This window comes from Pelecanus crispus, chromosome 2, assembly GCF_030463565.1.
Source record: "Pelecanus crispus isolate bPelCri1 chromosome 2, bPelCri1.pri, whole genome shotgun sequence".
NCBI lineage: Eukaryota > Metazoa > Chordata > Aves > Pelecaniformes > Pelecanidae > Pelecanus > Pelecanus crispus.
The window spans coordinates 77,005,771-77,031,250 of record NC_134644.1 but is presented as its reverse complement, the minus strand read 5'-3'; the positions used below and the strand labels follow the sequence as shown (position 1 = coordinate 77,031,250).

The 25,480-nt window shown below is 37.1% G+C and overlaps 1 protein-coding gene across 3 annotated transcripts; it reads right to left on the bottom strand.

The window, feature by feature from the left end:
* On the bottom strand, nucleotides 1–24,364 carry MAK (male germ cell associated kinase). Of its 3 annotated transcripts, XM_009486573.2 has the most exons (14): nucleotides 24,264–24,364; nucleotides 22,539–22,593; nucleotides 21,429–21,550; nucleotides 20,315–20,394; nucleotides 18,367–18,499; nucleotides 18,104–18,275; nucleotides 13,646–13,813; nucleotides 11,554–11,871; nucleotides 10,214–10,380; nucleotides 9,545–9,675; nucleotides 7,754–7,885; nucleotides 5,733–5,807; nucleotides 2,589–2,717; nucleotides 1–155 (listed from the first exon to the last, which is right to left on the bottom strand). In XM_009486573.2, exons 1-14 carry the CDS (start codon nucleotides 24,362–24,364, stop codon nucleotides 1–3), a joined length of 1,938 nt encoding a protein of 645 aa, XP_009484848.2. The 3 variants fall into 3 exon arrangements, with proteins under 3 accessions (XP_009484848.2, XP_009484849.2, XP_009484850.2); XM_009486574.2 differs by lacking the exon at nucleotides 5,733–5,807; XM_009486575.2 differs by lacking the exons at nucleotides 2,589–2,717; nucleotides 5,733–5,807.
* Between the last annotated feature and the right edge of the window lie 1,116 nt (nucleotides 24,365–25,480).

Below are 25,480 nucleotides of genomic sequence, written 5' to 3'. Positions count from 1 at the left end.
CTATCTGTTTCCTCCGTATTTGGCTACCCAGTCTGTTCTTCCATGTACTGGCTGAATGGTTGGTGGGCGAGTTAAAATAGTCATGTGTTTTGCTGCTGAATTGAAAGTAGGACCTGGTAACTGAGCATGAGCAGCTTTGGTTTTCCAGGTATAATCTGAAAGGAACAAGAACTCAGAATTAGTTATGACTCAACAGGTATTTCACTCCTTTACAGGTAAAAGAATAAGAGCTTAAAGATGACCTGTGGTACTCAGGGATGCTAACACACCAGGATGCTTTGGTCTCTGATATGCTGTCTATGCTTGTTTTCAGATAAGGTTAATGTTTCCTATAGTTTGTGTATCTTATTAGTAATTCTCATCTACTGGATCCTTGTTTTGCAACAATCCCTTGGTAAAACATTGAGACTGAAATTCAGTGGAAAAACTGATGTGTATGTATGTCTACGACTCTGTATCTCCTATTAGAAAATGGCTACAGAATAGAAGTGTTCTTTTCTCTATCTCAAATATTTGAAAAAGCATATTATTATAACATTGCTAAAGTTATTAAAACCCAAACAGCCTAGACTGGAGGACAGCTTCTAGAGACCCTCTTACTCCTTTTGAGATTTTATGCCTTTTATTCCCCTCCTGCTTAGCTGAGAACTCCTGGTGTACCTGGTGGTGAGTCCTCTTCATCTCCATTTCCTGCTTCTCTATCAATTTCGTAGGATCTGTTCCAAGTCCTTGGGTTTTTTAATCCCTTATATTGGCATCCACCTGGTCTCAGGCACTGGTCATAGTGTGCTCCTATATTCCCAGCCTTCCTACTCAGATTTCCTCTTTCTGCATTTCAGATAGTCACTACTTCCTCAAGCTTCATGCGATTTAAGTAAGTGCCCTGCTGCAGGGGCTGACTGCTCATGGTTTTCTTCATGTTCATCATCAATTCTGCCACTTTCCCAAGCCTTTGAAGTCAGTCATTTGGGACCTCTCATATATAAGAAGAAATCCTATTAGGATTTGTATATAAGAAATATATATACTCCCGCTATACCTTACCATTGTTTCCTTAGCATTCCTAAAGTATGTCCTGCGCCTTCCATTCCTACTTTCGTAGTTTAGTCTTCTTTTATTAGGTATTAGTGATACTTTTAAAATTTAACATGGTATGGATAAAACACTTTTTTTGGGGTGTGTGTGCCTGTGTGTCATTCTGTTTCTTATGGAAAACCACCTATATTTGGTAGTATTTTTCAACAGTGGGTTGAACCCTTTCAGGAACAGGTAAGGATCAAGACATTTAAAAAGGAGGAATCTCAAGGAAGTGAAAGTGGGGGTCAGGTCTCCACCTCTTTGAATACTGTTCCTTTTTATTGTAGGCTGGCATTCCCTATCTTTCATCAGCAAGTATGATTCCAGCCTACCCTCTCTTGGCAATGAAGGTCACTTATCTTGGGTCTTGGCATTGCATTTTCCTCAGAGAAAGGATCTTTTATACTACATTAAATTATTTAAATTATGGCATTAAAAAACTTAACAGAACAAATGAAGAGAGGAAAACCAACTGAGAGCATAACTTATTTCAGTTTGGGTAATACAAAGCAAAGGGTCATCAAAAATGTTAATGTTCAAATATTGACAGATAGGAGATAAAAAACCTGCCATTTGCTTCATCCTTATCTCTCTTCCCATGCAAGTCTGCAGAGTTTAGGCTAAATGTGAGGGGTTTAAGCAATGGGATTCTCGCTCTTCTCCAGGACATGGAAGAGTCTCTTAATTGACCTCCATCTGCCAGCCTTTTTGGCTTTTACTACACATTTTCCATTTCTAATTACAGATTAACAATGAATTTATTTCCCTTTGGATCACCGTAAGTAATTCCTTTTCATTCTCACTATTCACAGCAGTCTAGAGATAGTTGCAGATTTTGTTCTCCTGTGAACTTCTTGATCCACACACTGTGACAAATCAAAACTCTTGTCGTCGTGTTTCAGCGGTGAGTTGATAAGATAATGAAGTGGAGCTCCAGCCTTCCCTGGTGGGTTTCTCATCAGCTCAGACTCAGAATATGCATACATCTAAGTGTATTTTATATATGCGTGCCATCTTCTTCCTTCCCTCCCTCCCTCTTTCCTTCTCAGAAGTCACAAGTTCCTAAGGAGAACAGGTAACTCAAAAGAGCAAGTCAGCAAAAGACAACATTATTAAGCAGGACCACATCAGACTGGTCTGCCATAGGCCCTTTAGTTAATTCATGATTAGTTTAGGGTCTTGCTATTTCCTCTGAAGTAACTAGAGAAGTGTGCTGTTGGATTTTGGACAACGGCTCTAAATCTTTATTCACAAACCAGTTTCTCCTGCATCCTGAGCACTTATGTTCATCTTCTCTGAATCAGAAACATACCAACAAAGAAGGTATGCCTTCAGGACTGCCTCTAGACCCCTACATTCAATTCACTTACATTAAGAACAAGTTATGCCCCAAAATTTTATTTACAAAACTTGAGGAGAACCTTACTAAGGGCTACTAAATCTTTTAGGAAGCATGGGAAATGAGTATTTCTCTTTGTCTCAGATATGTATGGTAAAAGGATGTGTTTTACCTGATACAGATGCACCAAGAGGAGCTAGCTGTATCCGTTGTCCAGCTGATCCAACTTCTTTTTTATGAAAGGAAGGGATATATACTCCTGATGGGTTGTAAGCAGCACCACTTGCAAAGCCAGGATTTCCTGTTGACATTACAGAGTTTTAGTATTTTCAGTTGCATTCAGAAAACCTTGCCTGCTTTTTATAGTCACTTCAAAATACATTTGCAGTACCACGAGAGTAAGTATGTGTGTTCTTTAAAATCTGCCTAGTGGTTGTCTGTTAAAAAGTATATATTCATTCTTTGCTTTGTATATTAGTTGGACCCTTTACAGCACCTAACAGACTTGCCAAGTTGCAGATCTAGTACATCTAATCTGCAATTCAGCAGGAATAAAGACAACAGAGCAGGATGAACATTTCATTAATACTTTCATTAAACTTAGACCACATAGAAAGGTTTACGCTGAGTTTTAGAGAAAGGCAGGATCTTACCTTTTACTTAACAGCTACTTGCTTCACTGGAAACTGGTTTAGGCACATCAGTATTTGAAAACTAGCGCTCAACAGTACTCTTGTGCTCAACATGTTCGGCCTAAATTTATCTAAAATAATGGAACCAGACTTCTCTTGTGGGAAGTGGTGCACCACTTGAAGTTGACTTTGCCAGTTCCACAGTTAAAGGGCTGCTATAAAAGTCAGACCCAATTACCCTCTTTCTTTAACCCCAGTTAAAATTTTACTGTGCCTAGTTTTGGTCCAGATCTTTCTTTAAAGCAGTGCTACCTTGGGAAGGTTGGCATAACCATCCTCATTTGGAAGCTGAGAAACATGGTGCATTTACACCAAAAATCAGTACTGAAATCATTGTCCAGTGGCAGAGGGATCTGTTACAATATTTAGACTCCCTGCTCCAAGAAACTTTCTTACCTTCTCCATGTCTGTCATCACTTGGATGGTGCTAAGACTGTGCTGGCACAAAGTCCAGAGAGAAATGCTTTTCTCTAGTGGTGTGGTTCTGTATTCAGTAGTATTAAATTTGTGAACTACAAGGCCATACACAGTAGTTTCAATTTGACCTTTATCAAGTGTGAGCTTTTTTATCATATTAATATTCAGCATGGTTTCAACGGTAGTTGCAGTAAAACACACACTATCTGATTTGACAGTTTTTCTGTCTCCTAAATCTCTGGCCTCAGTGCAATCCCAAAATTCACGCAAACACTCCCAGTCCTCTGATAATTTCAGAGCTTAGAGCAGTGGATCTGTAAGCTGCAAAATTGGTCATCTACAAACCCCAAAAGGTATCCTCAGCTAATTATGGCTGTGTTGGGTCACTGCCTCCCTGTTCAGGAGCACTAACAAAAAGCATTCAGCTAACTTGGTTTTGCCAGTCTCCCCAAACCGTCACTTCTATCAGTCCCGCAAATAGTTGAGTCTCCATGTGGCTTCCCTGTGTCCAGACTGATGCCAGTCTCCAGTACAGTAAAGAATGACACAAAAGTCCTGGTGAAAAATACAACTTTAATAAAGTATTCTAATAAAATTTAACTTTCTTGTAGTTTTTAAGTTGTGCTTCCTTTTCAGGAGTTTGCCTGAAAAACAAAAGCAACACAGTTTTAGTGGTTCGTTCACCTGCCTGTGCACATACACACATGTTCTCTTATTCCCCCAGTTCCTAATTATTTCACTGGGAGTGGTCATAGCTCTGACAGCTCAGTAGCATTCCTTAAAATTCTGATGTCTGAAAATAAGAACGTGACAGGCCTCAATTAATGCAACCTCAAAAAGACTACTTCTGTCTGCTTTTTATCTACAGCTCAACAAAGCTGCCCATCTGTCAAAAATGGCTCAACCTTTTTGGTTCTCCTTACCTCTCAGTGTCCAATATCCTCTATGAACCCTTTTGCAGGAAATGTAAAAGTGCAGCCAGAAGGAACAGCCTGGGTGAAACAGAGAGGTCTGGAGGGTGATCTTTTGTTAGACGAGAACAAGGGAAGGAGGAAAAAAAAAGTTCAATATTAAGTAACAGAATAACTACAAATAAAAAAAAAAACAACTTATTGAAAAGCACAGTTCCTTACCTCTGACCACTGCTGTACAAAAGAAGGGGTTCTTGCTACAGAAGTATTCATCCATCAGGCATCCAGGAAGTCTGGCAGCAGGTGTATAGGCAAGCACTCGTGGCCACGATGTCAGCAAGTGTAAGCATGGCCCAGGCCGTTCCCCCTACCTCAAACACCACATACCTGATTTCTTCATAAAGTCATTCAATCGTTTGAGCTAGGCAGTAAGTTCAAAAAACACTATAAATAGTTGCAATGAGACATACCACATAGGCAGTACACACCAGAGGGGCCAGAAACTGGGAGAGAGGTGTTCAAAAAACGGGTAGACGTGGCACTCTGGGACATGGTTTAGTGGACATGGTGGTGTCGGGTTGATGGTTGGACTGATGACCTTAGAGATCCTTTCCAACCTTAATGATTCCTAGTTTTTACTTTAATTAAAAAATAATCCAGCCAGGAAACATGAAATTGCTATTCTACCCTTAATTGGTTTAGTGGTGGACTTGGTAGTGTTAGGTTAATGATTGGACTGGATGATCTTAAAGGTCCTTTCCAACCTAAACGATTCTATGATTCTATGACTCCAGCAGCTTTACCATGCTCGCAACGAACAGTGTGTTTAGACATGAACTAGGCTGTCTGGAAACCTGAGTTTCCACCCTCTTACACTAAGGTAACTCCACCAAAATCTATGCAATCACAGTGCTGTAAAATTGGTGTAACAGACAAGAGATTCAGAATGCAGTCAATGGTGCAAGTCCCGAGTGCTGTTATGAACAAGCAGTCCTTCAGGAGAGATACGTAGGCTGCTGCTTTAGGATCGCTTCACCATTATCCAGTAACAGTGCAGTGACATGATGCGGATTATAATTAGGGTAATAAAATATTCTCTGTCTTTTAAAGCACAGTAAGTGCCAAGAGTCCAGAGGAAGTCACAATGAAGACAGCAAGGTTTGACAAAACAGATTACAACTGAAAATGAAGTATATGATCATCTGGAATCTGCATTATAAGTGCACTTTTTACAAGAACATGTAAAACGTAAGTACGCAATGTGCAAAGAGCCAGGCTGTAATTGCTATAGATTACCTTTTGGATCCTCTAATTTTTCATTCAACCTTTCTTTGCATGATAGCTTTTCAATAGGTATAATTAAGTTCTCATCTGTAGACAAGGAAAATGAAAGGAAGAAAAAGATGGAAAGACAGAACTTTAGAAAAAGTGTAAGAACCACCTGGCTAGGTGATGTAAAGAAATGAGGGAAAACAAAGCAAGAAAGAAAAAATATCTGACATTTTTCTAAGTGTAATGTCTCAATCCTATGTTTTATCAAGCAGGAAATGTTACTCGAACAAGTTACTTTACAAGGTCCTTTCTAATAATGGAAAAAAAATGTGGTTTACCAACAATGCTATCACATTCCAGTCACACAAATACAGAAATCACAAGCTTAAGCACTCAGGTGTATCTGCAAAGTTGACTGGTCATATAACCTTACAATTCTTCAGAAATAAAGTATTTGTAACGATTTGCTCTTATCTTATTTCACCTTAGGGCAATGTTGTGGATGAAGGAAAAAAAAAAAGCAAGCACTTAAATAAACTAAACCTAGTTATTTAAACAGTAAACAGCACAGTATCAACTTTCAGTTCTGTCAATATGAAAAAAGGAAACATACATAATTTACATGTGTTGTATTTCCGTGATCAGTGCTCCAGCTATCCTGGTTTCATGTTTGTCTGTCTTGAATGCTGTTGCCTTCCCAGTATATGAAACATCACATGCAATTTAAGATACTGATGGAAATAATACCAAGTATTTTCAAACATTCAAAATGCTCAGTTTTAGGGTTTTTTTCTTTAAATTTTTGGTAGATACCCAAAGTAAGCCAGTAAGACAAAGCAGGATTTTTACCATTAGCATTCATCTTGGTGTTACTTTCAGTGCAAATCAGTAGGTAGATGTCTAGCTTATTGATGCATGCTTTAGGAAACAGCTCTTTGCCTTTTGCACCTAATGCCCTTGCAAGACTATTTTATTAATATATTAATTAATTCTGACGTGCCCAGATACTGTATTTTGGAAAACAAAAAGGTACATATGATGATTGCTTATACAAAGTCTGTTCTATTCCATCAGAATTATGGTAGGTGCTGTTACTTTTCCACTTCCTAAAATCTTTCACATAATTTCAGATGAACAACTTGCAGCTCACCTGAGTTTCAGGGGTAAAATCAGGTTTGTTGACACTGCAGAATGGCTACTTAAGTTCTATTAAAAAGGAGTGCATCATCTGCATGTAAACGAACCTTCTAACATTCTTTCTGTACAAGCATGTAAGACTAGGTGGTTTATTTGCATTAAAGTATTTGGGAGTGACTCATGCTAGCTGGACAATGGCTGCAAAGTTGTTAACAAGGTAACCTCCCATAACAGGGTGATGGGACTGGGTACTTAAAGGACAGGGCTTGGTGGTCAGAAGATAGGTTTTAGTCTTGAGTCTGATGCTTTCCTCAGTGAAATCTTAGATAACCCATTTAACTAGTCTTCGTCTTTGCTCTATAAAATGCTGATAATAGTGTTCTTCACAAAACGTAGTACCAAAAGGCACCTTACTGCCAAGTTCGTTGCTGAAAATAAGGGCACTTTGCATGCAGTGAAGTATTTAGGACAAGGCTAGCAGATTGTTAAAAGACATGGTTAGAGTATTAGGCAGTACTTCTATTACATGAGCGCACCACCCACCATCTTGTTTTCATATGTGAGAGTGCTGTTTGATAGTGTTCCACGGCACACTGACCAGGCAGTAAAGAGGTCAAAGTATTTGCTTAAATTCACACAGTAAAATAATGGTCTAAGAGGATTACGGACAGAATTTATCTTGACAGAACTTTATAATAGGGGCTGGTCTATACTTCCTTTATGCTCTGAAAGCAAAATACATAGTTTACATATGAAGAAGGTGTTATTTCAAGAGTCTGTCATTAAAACAAGGAAAAAAAAAAAAGTCCAGAAGCTAAGCCTGACAACAGAATTTAAACCAGATGGTCTTAACTAAATTAATTAAAGTATGATGAGAATAATGTGACCACTTTTAATTACACTTTTACCTGTAATATTTCTGTTGAAAGTCACTCCTCCTCCAGTATGTGCCAGCGGTTTAGAAAACAACTGATTGTTCCAGGTTCCATGTGATCCTTCTTTATTGACTGCTACTAAAGAGACGCTCTTAGGATTTACACCTTAGAAAATAAATTATGGAAAATGTTATAAATACCAGTTTTCAAACATAATTCAACCAATGAAAAATGGACATTTCCAGAACAGTAAAACAACACTGAATTATTTGTAGTATAATGTAAACACCGTTAATGTAAAAGAACAATGTCCATTTATTAGGTTAGATTTTTCAGCCAAACCATGAAAAGTAGAGACACTGATTTAAGAACAGTTCTCTCTATGCTTTCACGAGAACTTTTAAACACCTTTTTAGTACAGCTACTTGGTTTCTACAAAACTATAATCTTATTATTGATACTTATGACTCTCAAACAATTAGCACAAATGAAAAATACACGTCAAAAACTAGGGTCTCAAGGCTAAACTATTTCTTCAAGGGATAAGTTAAAAAGTAGGACAAAGAGGTTCTGGTTACTTCAGTATATTACAAGCATTACAAGAATTAATGGGATTACACAGCATGAAAGCAGCTCCCAAATCTAGCGGTAACAGAACTAAAGTAATACAGGTAACAAATATGATTCTTGGAGCTATTATTCTCTTAAAAGCTGATATTAATTTTTTTTTACATCTATGCCTTTCTCATTGAAAACGCCACTAAAATCAGAGACACATTAGAAGAGGAAAAAAAAGAGATTAAAAAATATAAGAAATGTAGATGAACTTTCCATTTGTGTTACCTTTAGATAGGGACGCTTCCCTGCCCCCCCCCCCACCACCACCACCTTTTTTTGCTTTTGGACTTAAACTCTTGCATCTCTGGGCATCCTATTTAACATTGAAGAAGTGATTTCATATTCAGAAGTCATCACTGGCCTAACGAATTCCGGAAAAATTAGTGATACATTGTAGCAAAACAACTTGCCTGACAATCAGGAATTCCTGTGTGAGCCACCTAAATTCTCATATCTGGATCACAGTAGACATCATGATATGCATACTGTAATTGTGCAAACCATCATGGCAATAAAGAAAAAACACTGAGACACCAAGGCAATCATTTGATTATAGAATATATTCAGAATGCTAACTGAAGGAAACATTCCCTTTTCTTTGTCCTCTTTCCCATTCTTACTCCTAATAATTACATCATTTAATGTTATTTTCCTGATAAAATCACCCAGATTTAGACCAAGCTATATATTTATTTTTATGGAGGATGACTGTCTTGGGAAGGAAAGTGAGTGGGTGAATTCCTACTAGTGCAAGTGGCTGATACTTCTAAACACTTTCTACCAAGAAGGGTAACTCTGCTTATCAGAACTTGAAGTTAAAAAACCACCAAACCTCCTGTATTTATATATGGGTAGTTTCTTTAGTCCTCAGATACACTTGCTTATGGTCAATCAGGATATATTGCTAGCAATCCAAGAGATCTTGGATTCATATTACTGAGGGGTTTATGTGTTACTGGTCATAAGAGGGCCTGTGAACTTTTATGGTGTACAAGCAGTGTTGAGCTCCCTTCCATGTTTGCATAACCAGGACCGTCTGCATCAGTTGTGATGAGATACGTTCTGGGAAAGGCATTTAGTCCAAACTTGAAAATCTAACCTGGTTATGAAAAGTGAGATTAGATTTGTGAAATCTAAAGTTTAAATGTACTGTATATAGATTGTTCACAGCTTGTATTTTCCATATGTATTGACTTTTACCCTTACCAGGTAGATATCTTGATTGTCTTAGATAGTACTGTTTTGCTGATGTATTTGATCTTCCAGAATCGTTTCTCATCAGAACCTTATTTTCCCCTCCTGGCTGGATACAGCGTGAGGCTTTTGGTTCTGGCACACTGAAAAATCAAAATGTTAAAACAACGTGACCAACAACTCCAGCTCAAAATACCACGGGCAGACCCTAGCCTGAGGAGTATAGTGCTCTTATCCTGCTTTCATCAGCAGAATTTATTCCCACAGAAAGTTAACAGCCAAATCTCATACCTCATGAGAATTTGACCTGGGACTTGAAAGAAAAAAAGTGTATCCAACACTACTGAATAAAAGTAAATGTGGATAACTGTAGCAGAACTTTCCCTAACTTAACTGACAAAGGAAATGAAATTAGTATACCTGATTTTAGTAAAACACACAGTTTCTTAATAACATGACAAACACCTAAACGATACAGGCACTGAAAACAAATTTGATTCAGTTTGGATATTACTGGCGCTATATCAACACCACACCCAAAGCTGGTCTGCTCATACAGCTCTTTGCAGTCTTGCAGACTTTTGGTGACTTAAATTTTAGCAGATTTGTCTTAATCAATTTATAAATCTACTGGAAACTGTTTACTAAAAAAAATTGAGATTTTATAATTATAGGACTTACCTAAAAAGACATTCCTTGTTTTTCTTTTCTTTTAACAGTGCAATGCTAGGCTTCTTTGAACATGACATTCCAAATTCAGTGTCATCCAAGTCATCCCAGCTATCCACAGCCTTTACCAAAGTCTGACCCCATCGTCTTCTGCAGCTTCTAGGACCTGCTGCACCATTCTGAGGGCCACTAGCTGCTTGTTTCTATTTTAAATAGGAAAAAAAAAAGCTTCAATTAAATTCTAAAATTTTCTATTTTGTATCTAGTTCATTTCCTGACTACCGCTTAAGAACTTTGAGGGCATTTTTCCCATTGTGTTGTGCCTATTTTGGTCATAGTCTTAGAATGATTTTAAGCACAAAACATAACAATAATGCTGGCAGGTATTTTGAGTGTATCTGTTTTGGACTGTCATCTTTAAACTGCTCAAACCTATCTGAAGTAGTGAAGTTAACGTTCTGTTTGCAGACCCAGTTCAGTGCTCAGCCTCTACTACTGGCATCTTGCTGAACTCTTGCTCTCCACAGTGGTAGATAAACTGTCAGGAAGTAGGGCACAGTGGTGCAGAACATTCACAGCAATCACGCTCAGGGTTTATGAGTACCAATTGCCGTGGCCCCAGAGTAAATACAGCAAATAACAGAAGTTACTCAGGATTTCCCTTAACATTCTCTTCCAAAGAAATCATTAGACGTTAAAGCTGTCCTTTCATCTTGCTTTCCAGTATTTTCTGAATACCTGTTATTTTTAACATACTTTATATTGTAATTCAGTGGGTGTGTGTGGAAAGCAAAAAGAAGATTGTAAACCAAGGTTTAATAGTCATCTTGCTAAAAATCTTACAAGCTTAGGAATTGGATGAAGTGTCAAGTTCCATGTGATTACAAGTGTTGCTCACTTTACAGCTATCTACTTGTAGCCAACTAGGTGGTAGTCAGAGAACCACCATCATAAACAAGACTCTGAGCTTTCTCAGGTATTTTCCTGCTTGAGGCAAGCAAAGTTCTCCCTTTCCACTTCTCTATTGTATACTAACAATATTTTTGTGAATTGTTTCTCAAATGTCAATAAATGATAGTTGTCGTAACTACATTACTGCATAAGCATGTCAGTAAAGGCTATCATAAATGAACATACCTTTTTGTTACAAGCAATCTATTCTTCTGATTTGCTGTAAAATTTCAGTAAGTTATATCCGTTATATCCATAATTAGTTATATCCTTAATTAGTCCCTAATTATCTATCTGAATTTCCTCTAGTAAAAAGTATGACAATTTTCAAGGGATCTGCTGGGTCAATATAGTAAGCACTTTTAATAAAACCACCTAAGTATTTACTGAAGACAACTTACTGGTGATGAATTTTTGATAGTTGGAAAAAATGGTTGTGCCTGTGGCTGATGCTGCTTTGGTACTTGCTGGTTAGCTGTATTCTGAGGCAACTGAATTTGCTGGAGAGGCTGGTGGTTAACCTTTGACAGGGGCTGTGGCTGTGTTTTGTCAGGTACATCAGGTGAAGACAGAGGTTCTGGCTTAGATACGGCTTCCAGTTTAGGTAAAGTGGGCTTTGGCTCTGTTGGCTGAACTGGTTTAATAGGAGTCTGCTTCTCCAGATACTGCGGAGGAGGTCCTAAAACTTGGCCAACTTGAAAGTAAGGGTACTTCAAAGCCTGGAGGAGAAGACATGACGTACTAATTTTACTTTAAAAAGTTGACTTTGGTAACCTCATCAAGGATCTAAGCAGGTTTCTGAAGCATTTGAGCAAGCTCTACAGCATAAATGCAAGATGGACACATAATGAGATCATATGTAAACAGTGTGCATTGATAACTGTCAGTTCTGTATTTTAAGCTCTTCCCATCACATAATTTAGTAAGATAGATCCACTTGTACATGTTACAGCAGTCATGTCCTTTCTTTCCCTCCTCTACTTCTATGTTTTGTGGAGTCTGTGTTTTGAGGGGCATTTTACGTTCAACAGCATTCTATATTCATGCAGTAACAAATTTCAATCTTAAAACAGGTAGTCTCCATTACCTTTACCACATGCTTTATTACATGTTTCCACTGCAAACTATGTTTTGGCAACTTGACGAACAGCTTTTTCTTTTTTAATCTAAAAAACCAAGGAAACCCGAAGTGTGATGATTACCATTTAATATTAATGTATGGGTTCTGCAATTAGAGGACGTTAACGAGCAAAGTTTGTCCTTCATTTTCTTATCACCAGCTTTCCCCTGTTCTTGTTTTGCTTTGAAGTACATTCACTGTGCTTGCTGTGCCTTCATGGGGTTTATTAGGAAACTACAATGTCTGTCTGCAGACAGATATGCACTTTATTCTTTTTCTCTGACCTTTTCATGTCCACTGCTAGATGCACAGCACGGACATACCTTACTAGCACAGCTACTCCTATGTTGCACTCTGCTACTCCTTCTGGGTAGGATCCTACTCTTTGGTAGTTCTCAAAGAGATGTTTTGCCTCAGCTGCACTTGAGAATTGCTGCCTTTGTACACATTTCCATGTGTGTGCATTAAACTACCTTTTGGCTGTGGATTACACAGCTGCTGCAGCTGCTTCCTTGACAACTCACTTGGGCAAAAGCTGGTTATTTGCTTTCATAAAGCACCATGCAGTATTCTGCATAGAGATATACAGCACCGGACTACAGTTAGATCTCAGTGACTGTAACAATAGATATGCTTTATAAAGTGGAGAGAAATGGTTGCTCTAATTGGTACCATCTGCTTAACCACTTCTGAATCACTTACATTACATCCACCTACGATAACCTGCAGCATGTCTTTTTTCTTTCCCAATTGTATTCCCCTTTTATACTTTCTAAATAGGACTGCATTAGGTATGAATACTCAAAAAAAAAACCACTAGAATGTAACCGTCTTTGGTACTTGAGATATATTTTTTAAAATTAACTTGGAGAAAAACTGTGACCTTTGTGACTTATTGGTGTGTTCTTCACAAAGTTCTTTCCTTATCACATAATACAGTTTACGTCCCATCTCAGAGTAAAAATAATCCTTAGCTCTTCTATACTGCATTCCATCTGCAGCTTCACAAAAAGCAAAGCTTAAATTTCAATATCCCCCTTTGTTCAGATGGGAGAGGAAAAAGGTGGTGGCAGAAGTCACTTACAGTTACAATTCAGGAAACTTGCAGCTCAGATTTTTCTGTCCTGTACAGAGAAAGTTTTAGAATATGCCAATACAGAAGACAACATTGCAGAAATAACTAGAGAGTTTATGATGTCTGCTGAGCCAGGTTTAGAACCTTCTCTCCTCAGTACTCAGTCTCATTCCCACCAAAGGGTTCAGAATGAGATGTTTCTCTGGCCGTTAGTATTATGACAATCAATTGGTTTCTGTTATCAACAATTGTTTAACAATGCAATAAAATTCAGTCTTAATCATTCAGGTGCTCAGACCTGACTTGCTGTAGGTCTCTTCTTTGGATTCCAGTTCAGCATATCACTCATAAGCTGTATTGCTTCATTGCTTGCATTTGGAATGAGAGTTTTTAGGCTTATAGGGACACATTGTGGGAAACGGAAATTCATGGCAGAAGCAAGGTGGTATCCTTCTGGCCAGTCACTCTGTTTCAAAGGAAAGAAAAATGAGTACCAAAAAAGAACAAAGACTATATACCTTTCAGGTATTAGATCAAATTTAATTTTATGCAGCTTGAGTCATGCTTGGTGTGCGTAGCTCCTTCCTGTATAGTGGAAAATAGGCATTCCTATTTTTCCATTACAACTGTTACACCACCAGTGAACACAGCAGTGTTAAAAAAATACAAAGTCTCCAATGGCAGTCCTTCTCAAGCTCTCCTGTAGGTAAAGGTGGAACTGTCACTGCGGATACCACACTTGGACATATTTATCTGATGGAGACAAGAATGCAGCAGTACCAGGAGCAGTACTGAACATCCCATCTACCACAGAAATGAGCTCAAACAGCTGACTTCAACATACCTTCTTCATGGGAACAGTAGAGGTGAGGGCCTTCCACCCAGCATACCATGGCTGTGTAACCATGATGCAGCCTATACAACATACCACTGATTCCACTATCAAGATAGTCAATGATTAAATTACAACTAGACACTACTGCAACAGAAAAAAGCCATGACCACCCGATGATTTTTTGAGTGTTTAACTTCCCAAAAGTAAACCCTGAAGTCCTTAGTTGCTTTGTAATTGCATTGTTTGAATACAGAATCACAGGATTATCAAAGACCTCAAAAGATCATCTAGTCCATGCCCTTGTCCCTTCCTGACAGGTATTAGTCTCAAAAAGCTTCCAGTTTCCGGCACTCCACAAACATTCTAAACAGTCTATTCTAGAGCTTAATTCTCAGGATTAGAAAAATGTGGGTTTCTCTTGCGGCAAGGTCGCTGCGGAGCGTGCTATCCATCCATGGACACCAAGAAGGACTATTTCTTCCTTCTCTCTAAACCAGCCTTTTTATACATTAGAAGGTGTATTTCTTCTCCTTTCTTCCAGTCTTCCTTTCTGTAGGCTAAAGAAACCCAAACAATTGAATTCTGGGTCTAGGCTTTTTAAGGGTTTTTTTTTGTCTCTGGACTATGATTTTTCTCTCTTGAAAGGCAAAACTTAAAACTCGATATAATACAGCAAGTCGAACAGAAAGATTAGTTCACACATCAGTGCACAATGCTCCTTTCTCTACACACTGGTATGGTATTTGTCTTTGTTACAACAAAATACTGTTAACATAAAATGCACTATACAGATCCTGCATCCTCTTCTACAGATGTGTTAGCTGGATAGTTATCCACAGGTATTTATGCGGCTGATTATTCTTGCCTAAGTACAGCACCCCATCCACACCCTCTAAAGAATTTTTTTAAAGCTACATCTCTTAATTTTTAAGACATTCTGATTTCTAATCTTGTCTTCTAACATACTCAATCTTTCCCAGTGTGCTATCTACCAACTTAAGAAGTAAAATCTGTTCCATCAGAAGGGCTTTAATACAATCTATCTTTCATTTTGAATGCGACCCAGGAAAGCTTACTCTCTAAATAAGGCTTTCAAAACAGGTATGCACTTATCATGCAGTTTGTTTATATAAATATGCTGATGAGAATGTTATGAGGGACACTGTCAGAAGCCTTACTGAAGACAATGTATGGTATTAGTGCTTCTCCTCTATCCACAAAGCTTCTTACACTGCTACAGGAGTAAATGGGATTGATTTGATAGAATTTGATCTTAAAATACCATGTTAGCTATTACTCATCTTTCTATGTACATCAACAACTTAGCCCTGATAACACAGTCTATGGTAATCAAAGAACTCAAATATAATTATAAACCAAGTTTGGTTAAAATAAGTCTCAAGACTTAAAGTGACTTCCTATTGAACCTCAGAGAATAATTTGTTAATTTAAATTAATAGAGGTAGACTCTTTCCGCCTCCACTGCATCTCCCTCTTTTACTGGAGTTGATGACATTCTGTCTGCCAGAGGTAGTGATAAAGGAACGATTTAGAACGAAGTAGCAAGGGCTGGGTGTTGAACTGGTGAAGTACAGGGATAGGGTGAAAACAGTACAAGTACAAAAATGGAAAATAAATTTCAATTTATAAAAAATGAATTTGGAATTATTTAAAGTGCCATTGCCAACCTTCAACTAATGAAAATGCATTTCATTAATCTCTCCTTTTCACACAGTCATCAGCTTACTAGGAGTACATACTCCTACTACACCATCACACCAGTACTTGAATGGTGCAACTTATTGCTTTATTTATTTTATAAATGAAGCTACTTCATTTATAAAATAAAGCAAAATAATTGCCTGTCACTATTTAAAAACCCCAAACTCACAGAAGTCACTAGTAGTGTATTATGGACTTAAAGGAAGGCAAATTCGAAAGAAGACAGCTTCTGGGCATAATTCCCATAATTCCTTATTGCAGGATAATGGAATAAATGAAAATGTATGTCTGAAAAAAAATACTATTTGTAAAACTATCTGCAAAACCAGATTATTAGAGTAACTGCTGGTGTTTTTCAGAATGCAGAGCAGTAGTTCACTTGCAACAAACACATCTTTTGTTGTGGTAATTCCTATCATAATATTTAAGTACTCTTCTTACATGGTGATCTCCCTGAAGAATGCCTTAACATTGTCGTAAGGAGATAGAATTCCCAAGTCTGCCCAGCAGATGACAGGGGCAGGAACTAATTACAGCTTTCTGATCCTAAAGGGCTGATTTACAGTGTCTCTAACCCTCAGGGTCTTTAGAAAAGGCTACAGTTTTCTCCGAAATACTCAGCTGGTAAGGCTCCCTGCTTTTCCAAGCAATCAGCTTGCTAGTCAGGGAACAACAGAGTGTAAACAGTCTTGATTTGCTTCTGTTCAACTACTTACAGGGTTAGAAAAAAACCACAGCAGTCAGCTCAGCACTGCTCTGCCACTCAGCCCAGTGAAAATCTCTCTCTGATCTCCCTGCACACCCATAAGTTGTTTATGCTAGACATTGAAAATATTCCAGAAGCTAGTACATTGCTCTCTTTCACAGGTATTCTTAATACACATCAAAATATTCTTCTTACTATCCTAGACTTATGAGCTGCTTAGGAAACTTAACATCTGTGTTTGAAAACTCAAGTCTTAAAACACTGCTCATATTACACATTATTTCTGATGCACAAGTGTCATAGCAAGCACTGTTTTACACATCATAGCAATTTTCACTTAGTCCTCTAGACTCAGTTTTCACTTCCACAACATATCATCTGTAACACCCCACCTCTGATCTTTTATTCTCTGCTCTGTCACGAGTTTGCACCTGTTTCTCAGTACATTCTCTTAGATGTTTTCCCAACACTTCAAGCTCTGCATGTTCCTAGGTAAGCTTAATCTATTTCTGGTTTAAGTTTTCTGCTCCTCACTTCTCTATTGATAACAGCTCCTTTACTGGACAAGAATTTATGCTTTATTTCATATCAGTAGAACACCAATGAAACTGATGTTTTTCTCTCCCACCCTTAGGTTTCCAGATCTAGAAGCTCTGTGTTCAGTCAGTTACTTCACAAAGTTCTGCTTGCACTCATGAAGTACTGATATACATCTGCCATCTCTTAGTCTCCAAAAAATATTTATATTATATAGTCTTTTTTCAGCTTATTCAAAATTTTGGAAGTAAACATTCTTTTCTTACATGTTATGTATCCATTTGCTACAACAACTTTTTAACTGAAGTAAATGTAACTGCATACATTTTTATATGCACTACCCAAACTTTCCTTGTAATTTTAAACGGTGTTTAGCCCTTCTCAAAAATAACTGAAAATAATTGTTTACTCTCTAAAATACTGCACATTTTTCCTCCATTACTTTTTATTGCTAATAATATTTTGAGAGACATCTGTGTTTGAGATCAAATGTTTCCTTTATGCTTTAAAAATAAGAAAAGCATAATTTGTCTTACTTATGATATCTTCTATAAGCTCCAAATTCAGGGTACCAGCCTCAAAGATTACTTTCAGGAAAGGAAAGCAAATCGGCTATGGTAAAATGAAATCCTAGAAGACTTGCGATTTTCTTTCCAATAGGCATAGCTTTAAATAACTAAGTTAAACAATTTTATGTGGCTTTCATCAGAGGAGAGCAAGGCTACTCATAACAGTTGACATACAACAGATGCTAATATACAACAAAAGACTAGCATTACATGCCTTAATGGAAGCTTAAAACAAATACAGTTGAGAAAACCTTAAGTCTGCAGGAAACTTACTAAAACAGTAATTTACGTGTCTGTTCTGAAAGAGAGACAACATTCAATGTTTTATAATAATTTTATTTAACTTTTTTTTAAATACTATTGTCTGAATTTTTCTTAAAGTCTTACCTTCTTTGGAGTCCCTAATACTTGGCAAATTTTGAAGATTTCATCTACTTCACTTGTGCCTGGGAAAAGAGGTCTTAGTGTGTACAATTCAGCCATTATGCTGCCAACTGCCCACATATCAATAGGTGAGCTATAAATAGATGATCTTAGCAAAACTTCAGGAGCTCGGTACCTATGAAGATGGAAAGAAATAACAGACAAATTAAAATGGTAAGAAAAAGGTAATTAGTTAAGATAATGTATTGATTTCTTAATATACTTACCACCTGGTAGAAACATAATCTGTGTAAGGTGGCTGAGATCTTAGTTCTCTAGCCAAACCAAAATCTGCTATTTTTACAAGTTCTGGTCCAATACAGAGAAGGTTTTCAGGCTTCATATCTCTATGAAAAAATCCTATAGAAGACCAGACAGAAAAGAATAGAGGGTTATTGTGTCATGACTTCTTACACAGCAAACTCTAATAGAGTAACCCCAAATTTACTTTGGGGTGTTTTAGAAGAATATAGCTCTTCTTTTTTTTTTCCTTGCCCTTTTTTTTTTTTAATTCAAAATAAATGAATGGTAACCCTCCCCCCAACAAGCACACACATTTCCCCTCTAGTGATTATTACACCAAGTGTTCTTAAATTAACAAATGTAAACTGTCATTAACACACTAAGGAAAATGAATTGGCTATTGCAGCAATATCAAATAACAAACATTTCAAAATGAAATCTTTTGCGAAAACTACAACTGCTTTGTCAGTTTTGGAAAATGTTAAATGGAGCATCTGACACGCTTACTTGATTTATAAAATTCCTTGAACAATTTTTAACTAGCTTATTTATCATTGTGACAACAATTTGCAGACACAGACATATGGAAGAGATCAAAATTCTGCTCGGGAATGCTAATATTAGTAATGCAGGCGCATGAAGTTTCTTTAATGCTTACTGTTGGCTTGAGCACCTATATAGCTGGACAGCAGTTAAGTCACTAAGCAAATCAATTCTGCTATTTAACTGGTATACACAGTTCGGTGTAATATAAATCAATTTGAAATTCACTTGCTACAATACAGCATTCAATTTCTGCATACAGCAACTGATAAACACTGTAAGAAATTGGCTGAAAGTATTAGTGAAATGTAAATGTTCAAATTTATCATACCCCTCATTCCCAAACACTTATGGTCAAAACAAAACATTAATATTGTAACTTAGAAATGGCAGTTTTTCTTAAATTCTAATTTTCTCATTTATTTCATGCAGACATGAGGAAGGAAAAGAGGATACTAATAATTAGAGAAAAGTATCTTGATCAGAAAGACATAAAGTGGCAATTTCTGGGTATTTGATAATACAGAACAGAACTAATTATTTATTTGAATTCATCAACAGGCCTTGCCAGGGTACATGAAAGTCAGAGATGACGGGGAACATTGTTTCTTATTTAATTTTCAGCTAATATTTTATTGCCTTTGGAAAGTTTTAGAGATACCAATGTGATGTGAAGAACAAGTACAAAGTTAAGAGTTGAGCAAGAGAGTAAATGACTGCTTTTTTAAATGCAAAGGAGCTTAATACCAGTATTTCAGAATGCAGTTTACAGACAGATATTAAACACGAGAATTAAAAGTTGGTAAGTGCTGCAAAACTTTTTGTTGTTGTTGTGAACACACACCACCTCTTATTTAGGCTGTGCTTGGAATTGCTGGAAAAGTCCGATCTCTTAAAATATTTAAATCCAGGTTGGTTTTGATTAGGAGACACTTTGAATTTCTCAGTGAACAAGTTGTTTTAATTTTTTTTTTTTGATGTAGGGTATTGTATTAGTTGTAGCATCTCAAGATGGCAGAAACTGCCATCTCTAAAGTATCAATGCTCCTTAAACAGATCTTTTTGAGGAAACAGAAATGCATAGTATAGCACTGCACACAGGTGTCTTCAGTTTGTTTATTTGTCTGGTAACTAAGGTGGAAAAAAGTACCGAACAGTGTATGAAAAATATCCAATGCTTTCAAAAAGAAAGAGGAATATCTGATTATAGAATAACAAGGTGTAACTTCAGGTATGGTTTAAAAAGGCACCATACTTGAAGCTGATAAGAATAGTTTTTATTAGAGATAATTAATAGTCTTTGCTAGATATTTTTGCTCATGTTATTACTGTGCATCATCTTATTTTCTAAAAAAGTGCTACACAGTTAAACTCAAGCATGAAACCTACCGTGTTTATGGATAAAAGCTAGTCCTTGTAATATCTGATACATCATGTTTCTGATGACTGACTCAGGGAACAACTTGTTTCTGTGAAGAAAGAGATTAATAATTCCACATAATAAAAAAACCCAGTGTATTTTCAGAACATACGTATTTCTTCATTTCGCACATCATGAACAGATGAAAACAGACCCGTCAAGCCTTGCGCACAAAAGAAGACAGATGCAACTGGCTCTCAAAACTCGCTTGCTGCCAGGCCTTAATTTCACTCACTTCAAGTGCTGCAGACAGGTTCATGATCCTGCCTCTCTGTAGAAGCTGGCTGGGCAGTAGTGTGCTTGACCAGATGAACATGGAATGCACAGTAATGTAGCAAGGAAGAGACAGCACAGCGCAGCACTGTGGTGTGTTACCCAGTGGTACCCTTAAGGGAATGCTGATTGAGAGCAGTGCTCCTCAGCTGTAGGGTAACATTGTGCTAATATCACTAGCAGCTATCTCAGGATGTGAACGCAAGAGCTTTGCACATTAGGAGATAAAGGTGCATGACAATATCTGAAGGAAACACACATTAAAGGCAAAAGACTTCAGCAAAGAAAAGTGTTATTGAAGAGGCAGGTCCTATTCTAAAGTTCCCCTTGCAAGCCTTGCTATTTACTGTTTGTCCAAGATTGCAACAACACACAGTCCATATATAGGTCTTTCTTATGAGCATGCATGCATGTACATGCAGATGACCATCCCCACCTTAAGCCAAATCCATGAGCAAAAGCAGAACTAACAGTGTTTATCCAATCCTTCATACATTATAGTGAAGGCTAGTAAAGAAAAAAAAAAAGTATTTGGAATTTCTCTCATGGCTCTACACACCAAAGACATGCAAACTATCGTGTTAACAAAGGAACAAACTGTTATTTCCAAAAGCATTACAATATCCAATATTGTAATGCAGAGCAATGCAGAATTCTACCCTCAGATAAGCAGGTGCAGCAACTCCTGTTCACATCAGCGGGGCTGCAAGAAGAGCCAAAACCAGAAATTCCAGTGTGTTCTTCAAGACAGCATAAGAATCATTAAATAAAGCATGATAGCACACTATTTGTTCTGTGAAAAAGACATACCTGTCCTTCATTAACTGATAGAGATTTTCCTTCATGTATTCAAATACAAAGTAAAGGTGGTCATTTTCTCGTATGACTTCTTTCAATTTTATTACATTGGCATGATTTAGCTTCTTCAGAGACTGTAATAGAGCAAAATATGGCTTCACATAACTCGACAGTGACTTTGATTCCTCATCAGAACTACATTTTTAACATGCACAAGTTTCTAGCACAGAATTCGCAAAACATGTCCATCTGAGAGTCTGTATTTATCTTGTAATCTGTTTCAAAGAACAACAAAATAGCATTTTACATTAATGTCAAAATAAAAGCAGCAACGGTATTAATAGTAGTTTAAAACTTCTATTTCTAGGGATTACATCATAGCTAGGGTAAAGATTAACACAAAAACCTAATTCCCTACAATGAAAGACAGTTCTGAAGCTGTAACAGCTCTTGCTCACAGAACTGAATATTCTTTTATTGTTTTATTATAATTTTTATTATAATATTGTATTGTTACCAGCAATTCTTTTTGTTATGAAACTTTCATGAACAAGGATTCTCTTACAGGTGTTCTTTTCGGAGATACTGATTCTGTGCAATTTCCAATAAGTTAAACCTAAATTATGGATACCCAACTTCTTTGTTAGGGAGTTTTGTATATATGAAAATCAGATGCCTGAAACATGGGATGACTTGGAATTTAAGCCCAGGATTTCAAGTGTTATTCTATCATTTGGCTAGTCAAAACTCCCAGTGCTTTCTACAAATGCCCCCAATACAAGCTATAAGGACTGGATATACACCTAGAAATCTGCCAGTAAAATGGAAGAGCAGGATGGTAAAACACAGGAACACACGCACAGAGACATCAGTTTCTTTATCTTCTCTCAAAGACAAGAGGCTTGGCTATGAGACAGGGCCACTGCTTGAGAATAGTGGGATATTCCACAAAGCAGCAGGAGCTCTAAGAGTGCCAGCAGCCCATGGTTTTGTGGAATCTGTCACCCCCATTTCAAGGGTTCACAGAGCTTGGCTTTATGCTTGGACACTGTAGATGCCCTTTTCCTTCATGCAAACCTAACCAGACACTTATTTTTAAATGTGGTACGTTCACCACTTTACCTTGACTTCTCTCAGATTCATACATTCATCCCAAGAATAGAACTTTCTTTTCATTCTGAAATACAAGTCCGAGATAAAGTACTTTCAGTGAACAGGACAGAATGCTTTTAGAACAAAAAATCTAAACATGTGATTTTCCAAGTGTAGCATTAGCTGTATTTTGAACTCAATTTAAAACATTCTAGAATACCCATCAGCAACATAATTAAAACCAAACTCAACTCTTAGAATTGCTAGAATTTTAAGTGTTTGATGACTAATCACTGCAAACATATTTTTAGAGGAGTAGTTAGCCAGAGGGCCCATGATACTCCAAGGTATTTATAAAAACATCAGGGACACAAAATACCTTTGTATCATTTGAACTGTGCTCTTAATTAAGGAAAGCAACAGTGACACTGCACATAAAACATGGATATTTCAAAACAGAAAAATCACCTCTTTTTGCCTAAGTTGCACATTCTAGGCAAACAACCTGTTCCAAGGTATTAAACACCAAATAAAAATGGTTTCATTTTTCCAAGCAATACTGATAAATACATACAATAGTGTCTAAACTAATTGTTATGTGTAACAGTGTAATACATTTATTTGTAAGTCTTGCATAGATACAAACATGGATATTCAGCGTTGCTCAGATCTTGGGACGGGTTTGTGAATGTCATGTTATTTGCTGTGTTTCTGTACAGTTCTAGCGCCTAGAGCAAAGAGATTCAAACCCAATATTTTAATTTAAAATAAACGTATCTTCAACCAACACTGTTTGCCCTCAAATCCCAAACTTAAAAATCACACAAAAGAATTCCAAATCCTGAAATCATGAGAATGAAAAACACTTCCCACAAAATGTTGTTCTTTTTGCCTGATAATAATGAAAATAATCAACTGCAGATTTTTTAAACTTAGATTAATATTATTAACTTAGGTAACAGTACTAGCAGTATATGGAGAAACCTGAAATTCTCAGAAATTCTTCAAACAAAAGTCAGTCAATTATATTACAATTATCTTTCTGCAGTAAATCCACAAATGGAGAAAAAAAAAAAAATCTCAGCAACATACAATTTCTGGTATTTCAACTTACGCTTTACATCCTGCTTGCAATTCTGTAGGAATACAAGGGGAACTTCCCCACTCCTCTAGTACAATTTTTGTTGTTTTGTAATAATCTTCTTAGGCAAGTATGACAATGCTGATGATTATACACAACACAGCTTTATTAGATACAAGGAGACAGCCTTTATTTTCCTGACCAGATCGTTACCTGGTATTTATCATTGTGGCAGTATGTGAAACTTAATACAGTACCTAAAAAGATGGGGGGGGGGAGGTATTTCAAATCTACCCATTAGGATGGGTATCCTTACAACTCATATAAACAAACTCCCTCATTAATGAACTGCACATCCAGTTTTGCTTTTCTTTTGGTGTTAGCCTAACAACATTTTTAGAAGAATGTTCAAACTGAACAAAAGCAGCATGCAATTTTATAAGCCAAGGTAAATCAGTAACTTATACAAACTGATGTGTCTCTATTGATCTGTTAGCTGAAGTCTGACCCATGAACACCTTGATAAGCATCTTCATTAAAAAAATTAATTTTGTTATGTTAATTTCCTTAAAAAGAAATGGACCTTTTTTTCTATTCTACACCGATCAATAAAGTTAAAAGTGAAAATCTGCAAGCTTCTGCAAGTACCTGTACTGAATATAGATGTTACATACCTTTTGATTGCCACAAGTTCTCCTGACTCGTTGCTCTTTCCCATCAACACACTGCCATAGGTGCCATCACCAAGTTGTTTCATGATTGTGTAGCGGTTCATTTTTTTGAAGACCCGGATAGCCAGAGGCTTATGAAGTTCTGTGTCTTCTGTTTTATTAAAGGATTCTATGCTCTTTGATTTTCTTAGAGAAATCTTCCAGACTGTTTTACGCTGGTGAACGTCTTCTCATAACAGAGCAGGATATTCACTAGTCTTCTCCAAATTACAGCTACTTTGAGATCCAGATATAAAGTTTAAGAGACAGAAGAACATGGTCATTCTCACACAGATCCTTTAAAAAAAAAATAGGGAAATATGTAATTTTATAGTATTTTAGGAAAGAGACACTCTACTATTTGTATGTAACAATAACAACCCCCAGATCTATATGCGTTCTTTAAATAGAACACTTCAATATAACTAGTTCCTTTAAATCCTTCAAACCACAGAAGGTGCCTAACTAGGATTAGGGTTAGAGTAAGCAGGGACTGGAGAGTCAAGATTACTGTCATGATTCCCTAGAACCAGAGAAGTGTGCTTAAGGCTAGTGTCCTCTGATGAACTCCTTAAATTGCAGACAGCAGCAGGTTCCTAATCTGCAACGAAGGCAGGGCTGAAGTTTGGGAAAAGAGACAGAAGAACCCAAATTTTGCACAGGGTGCTATGGTAAATCTAGTGTCTGAATGCTGTGTTTTGGATTGGTAGTGTAAGCAGGCTTGCTGTGCTTGAAGTTAGCGAGGAAGGGAGGTGAAGAAGCAAGATAAACGCTGCATTCTTTACCAACGTAAATCAAGTTGTTATAAATGTACTTGGATATCTTGCTCTGAAGCTCACAAAATTCTTCATCTATAGCCACAGTTAGGATTAAGATGGCTAAAGAATTAAGCTTACTGTTCAGTTTTACAAGGCCTGCAGAGAGAAGTATAGAGCTTACATGCATTGGTATAGAGGACTGGATCTGAATTGTCATTTGCAGAAGAATTCACATTAAACAATGTTGAATCTTCATCTCTGTTGAATCCTGACCCAAACCTGAATCTGAACCCTAGCTTTCATTAAACACAATACTATGTCACCTACACTTCAGATAAAGGTCAGTTCCCACAGGTCCTATGCACAAATCCTAATTCTAACTTCAGCAGTGGCTGCCTACTAGATGCAATCCTAAAAAACAAT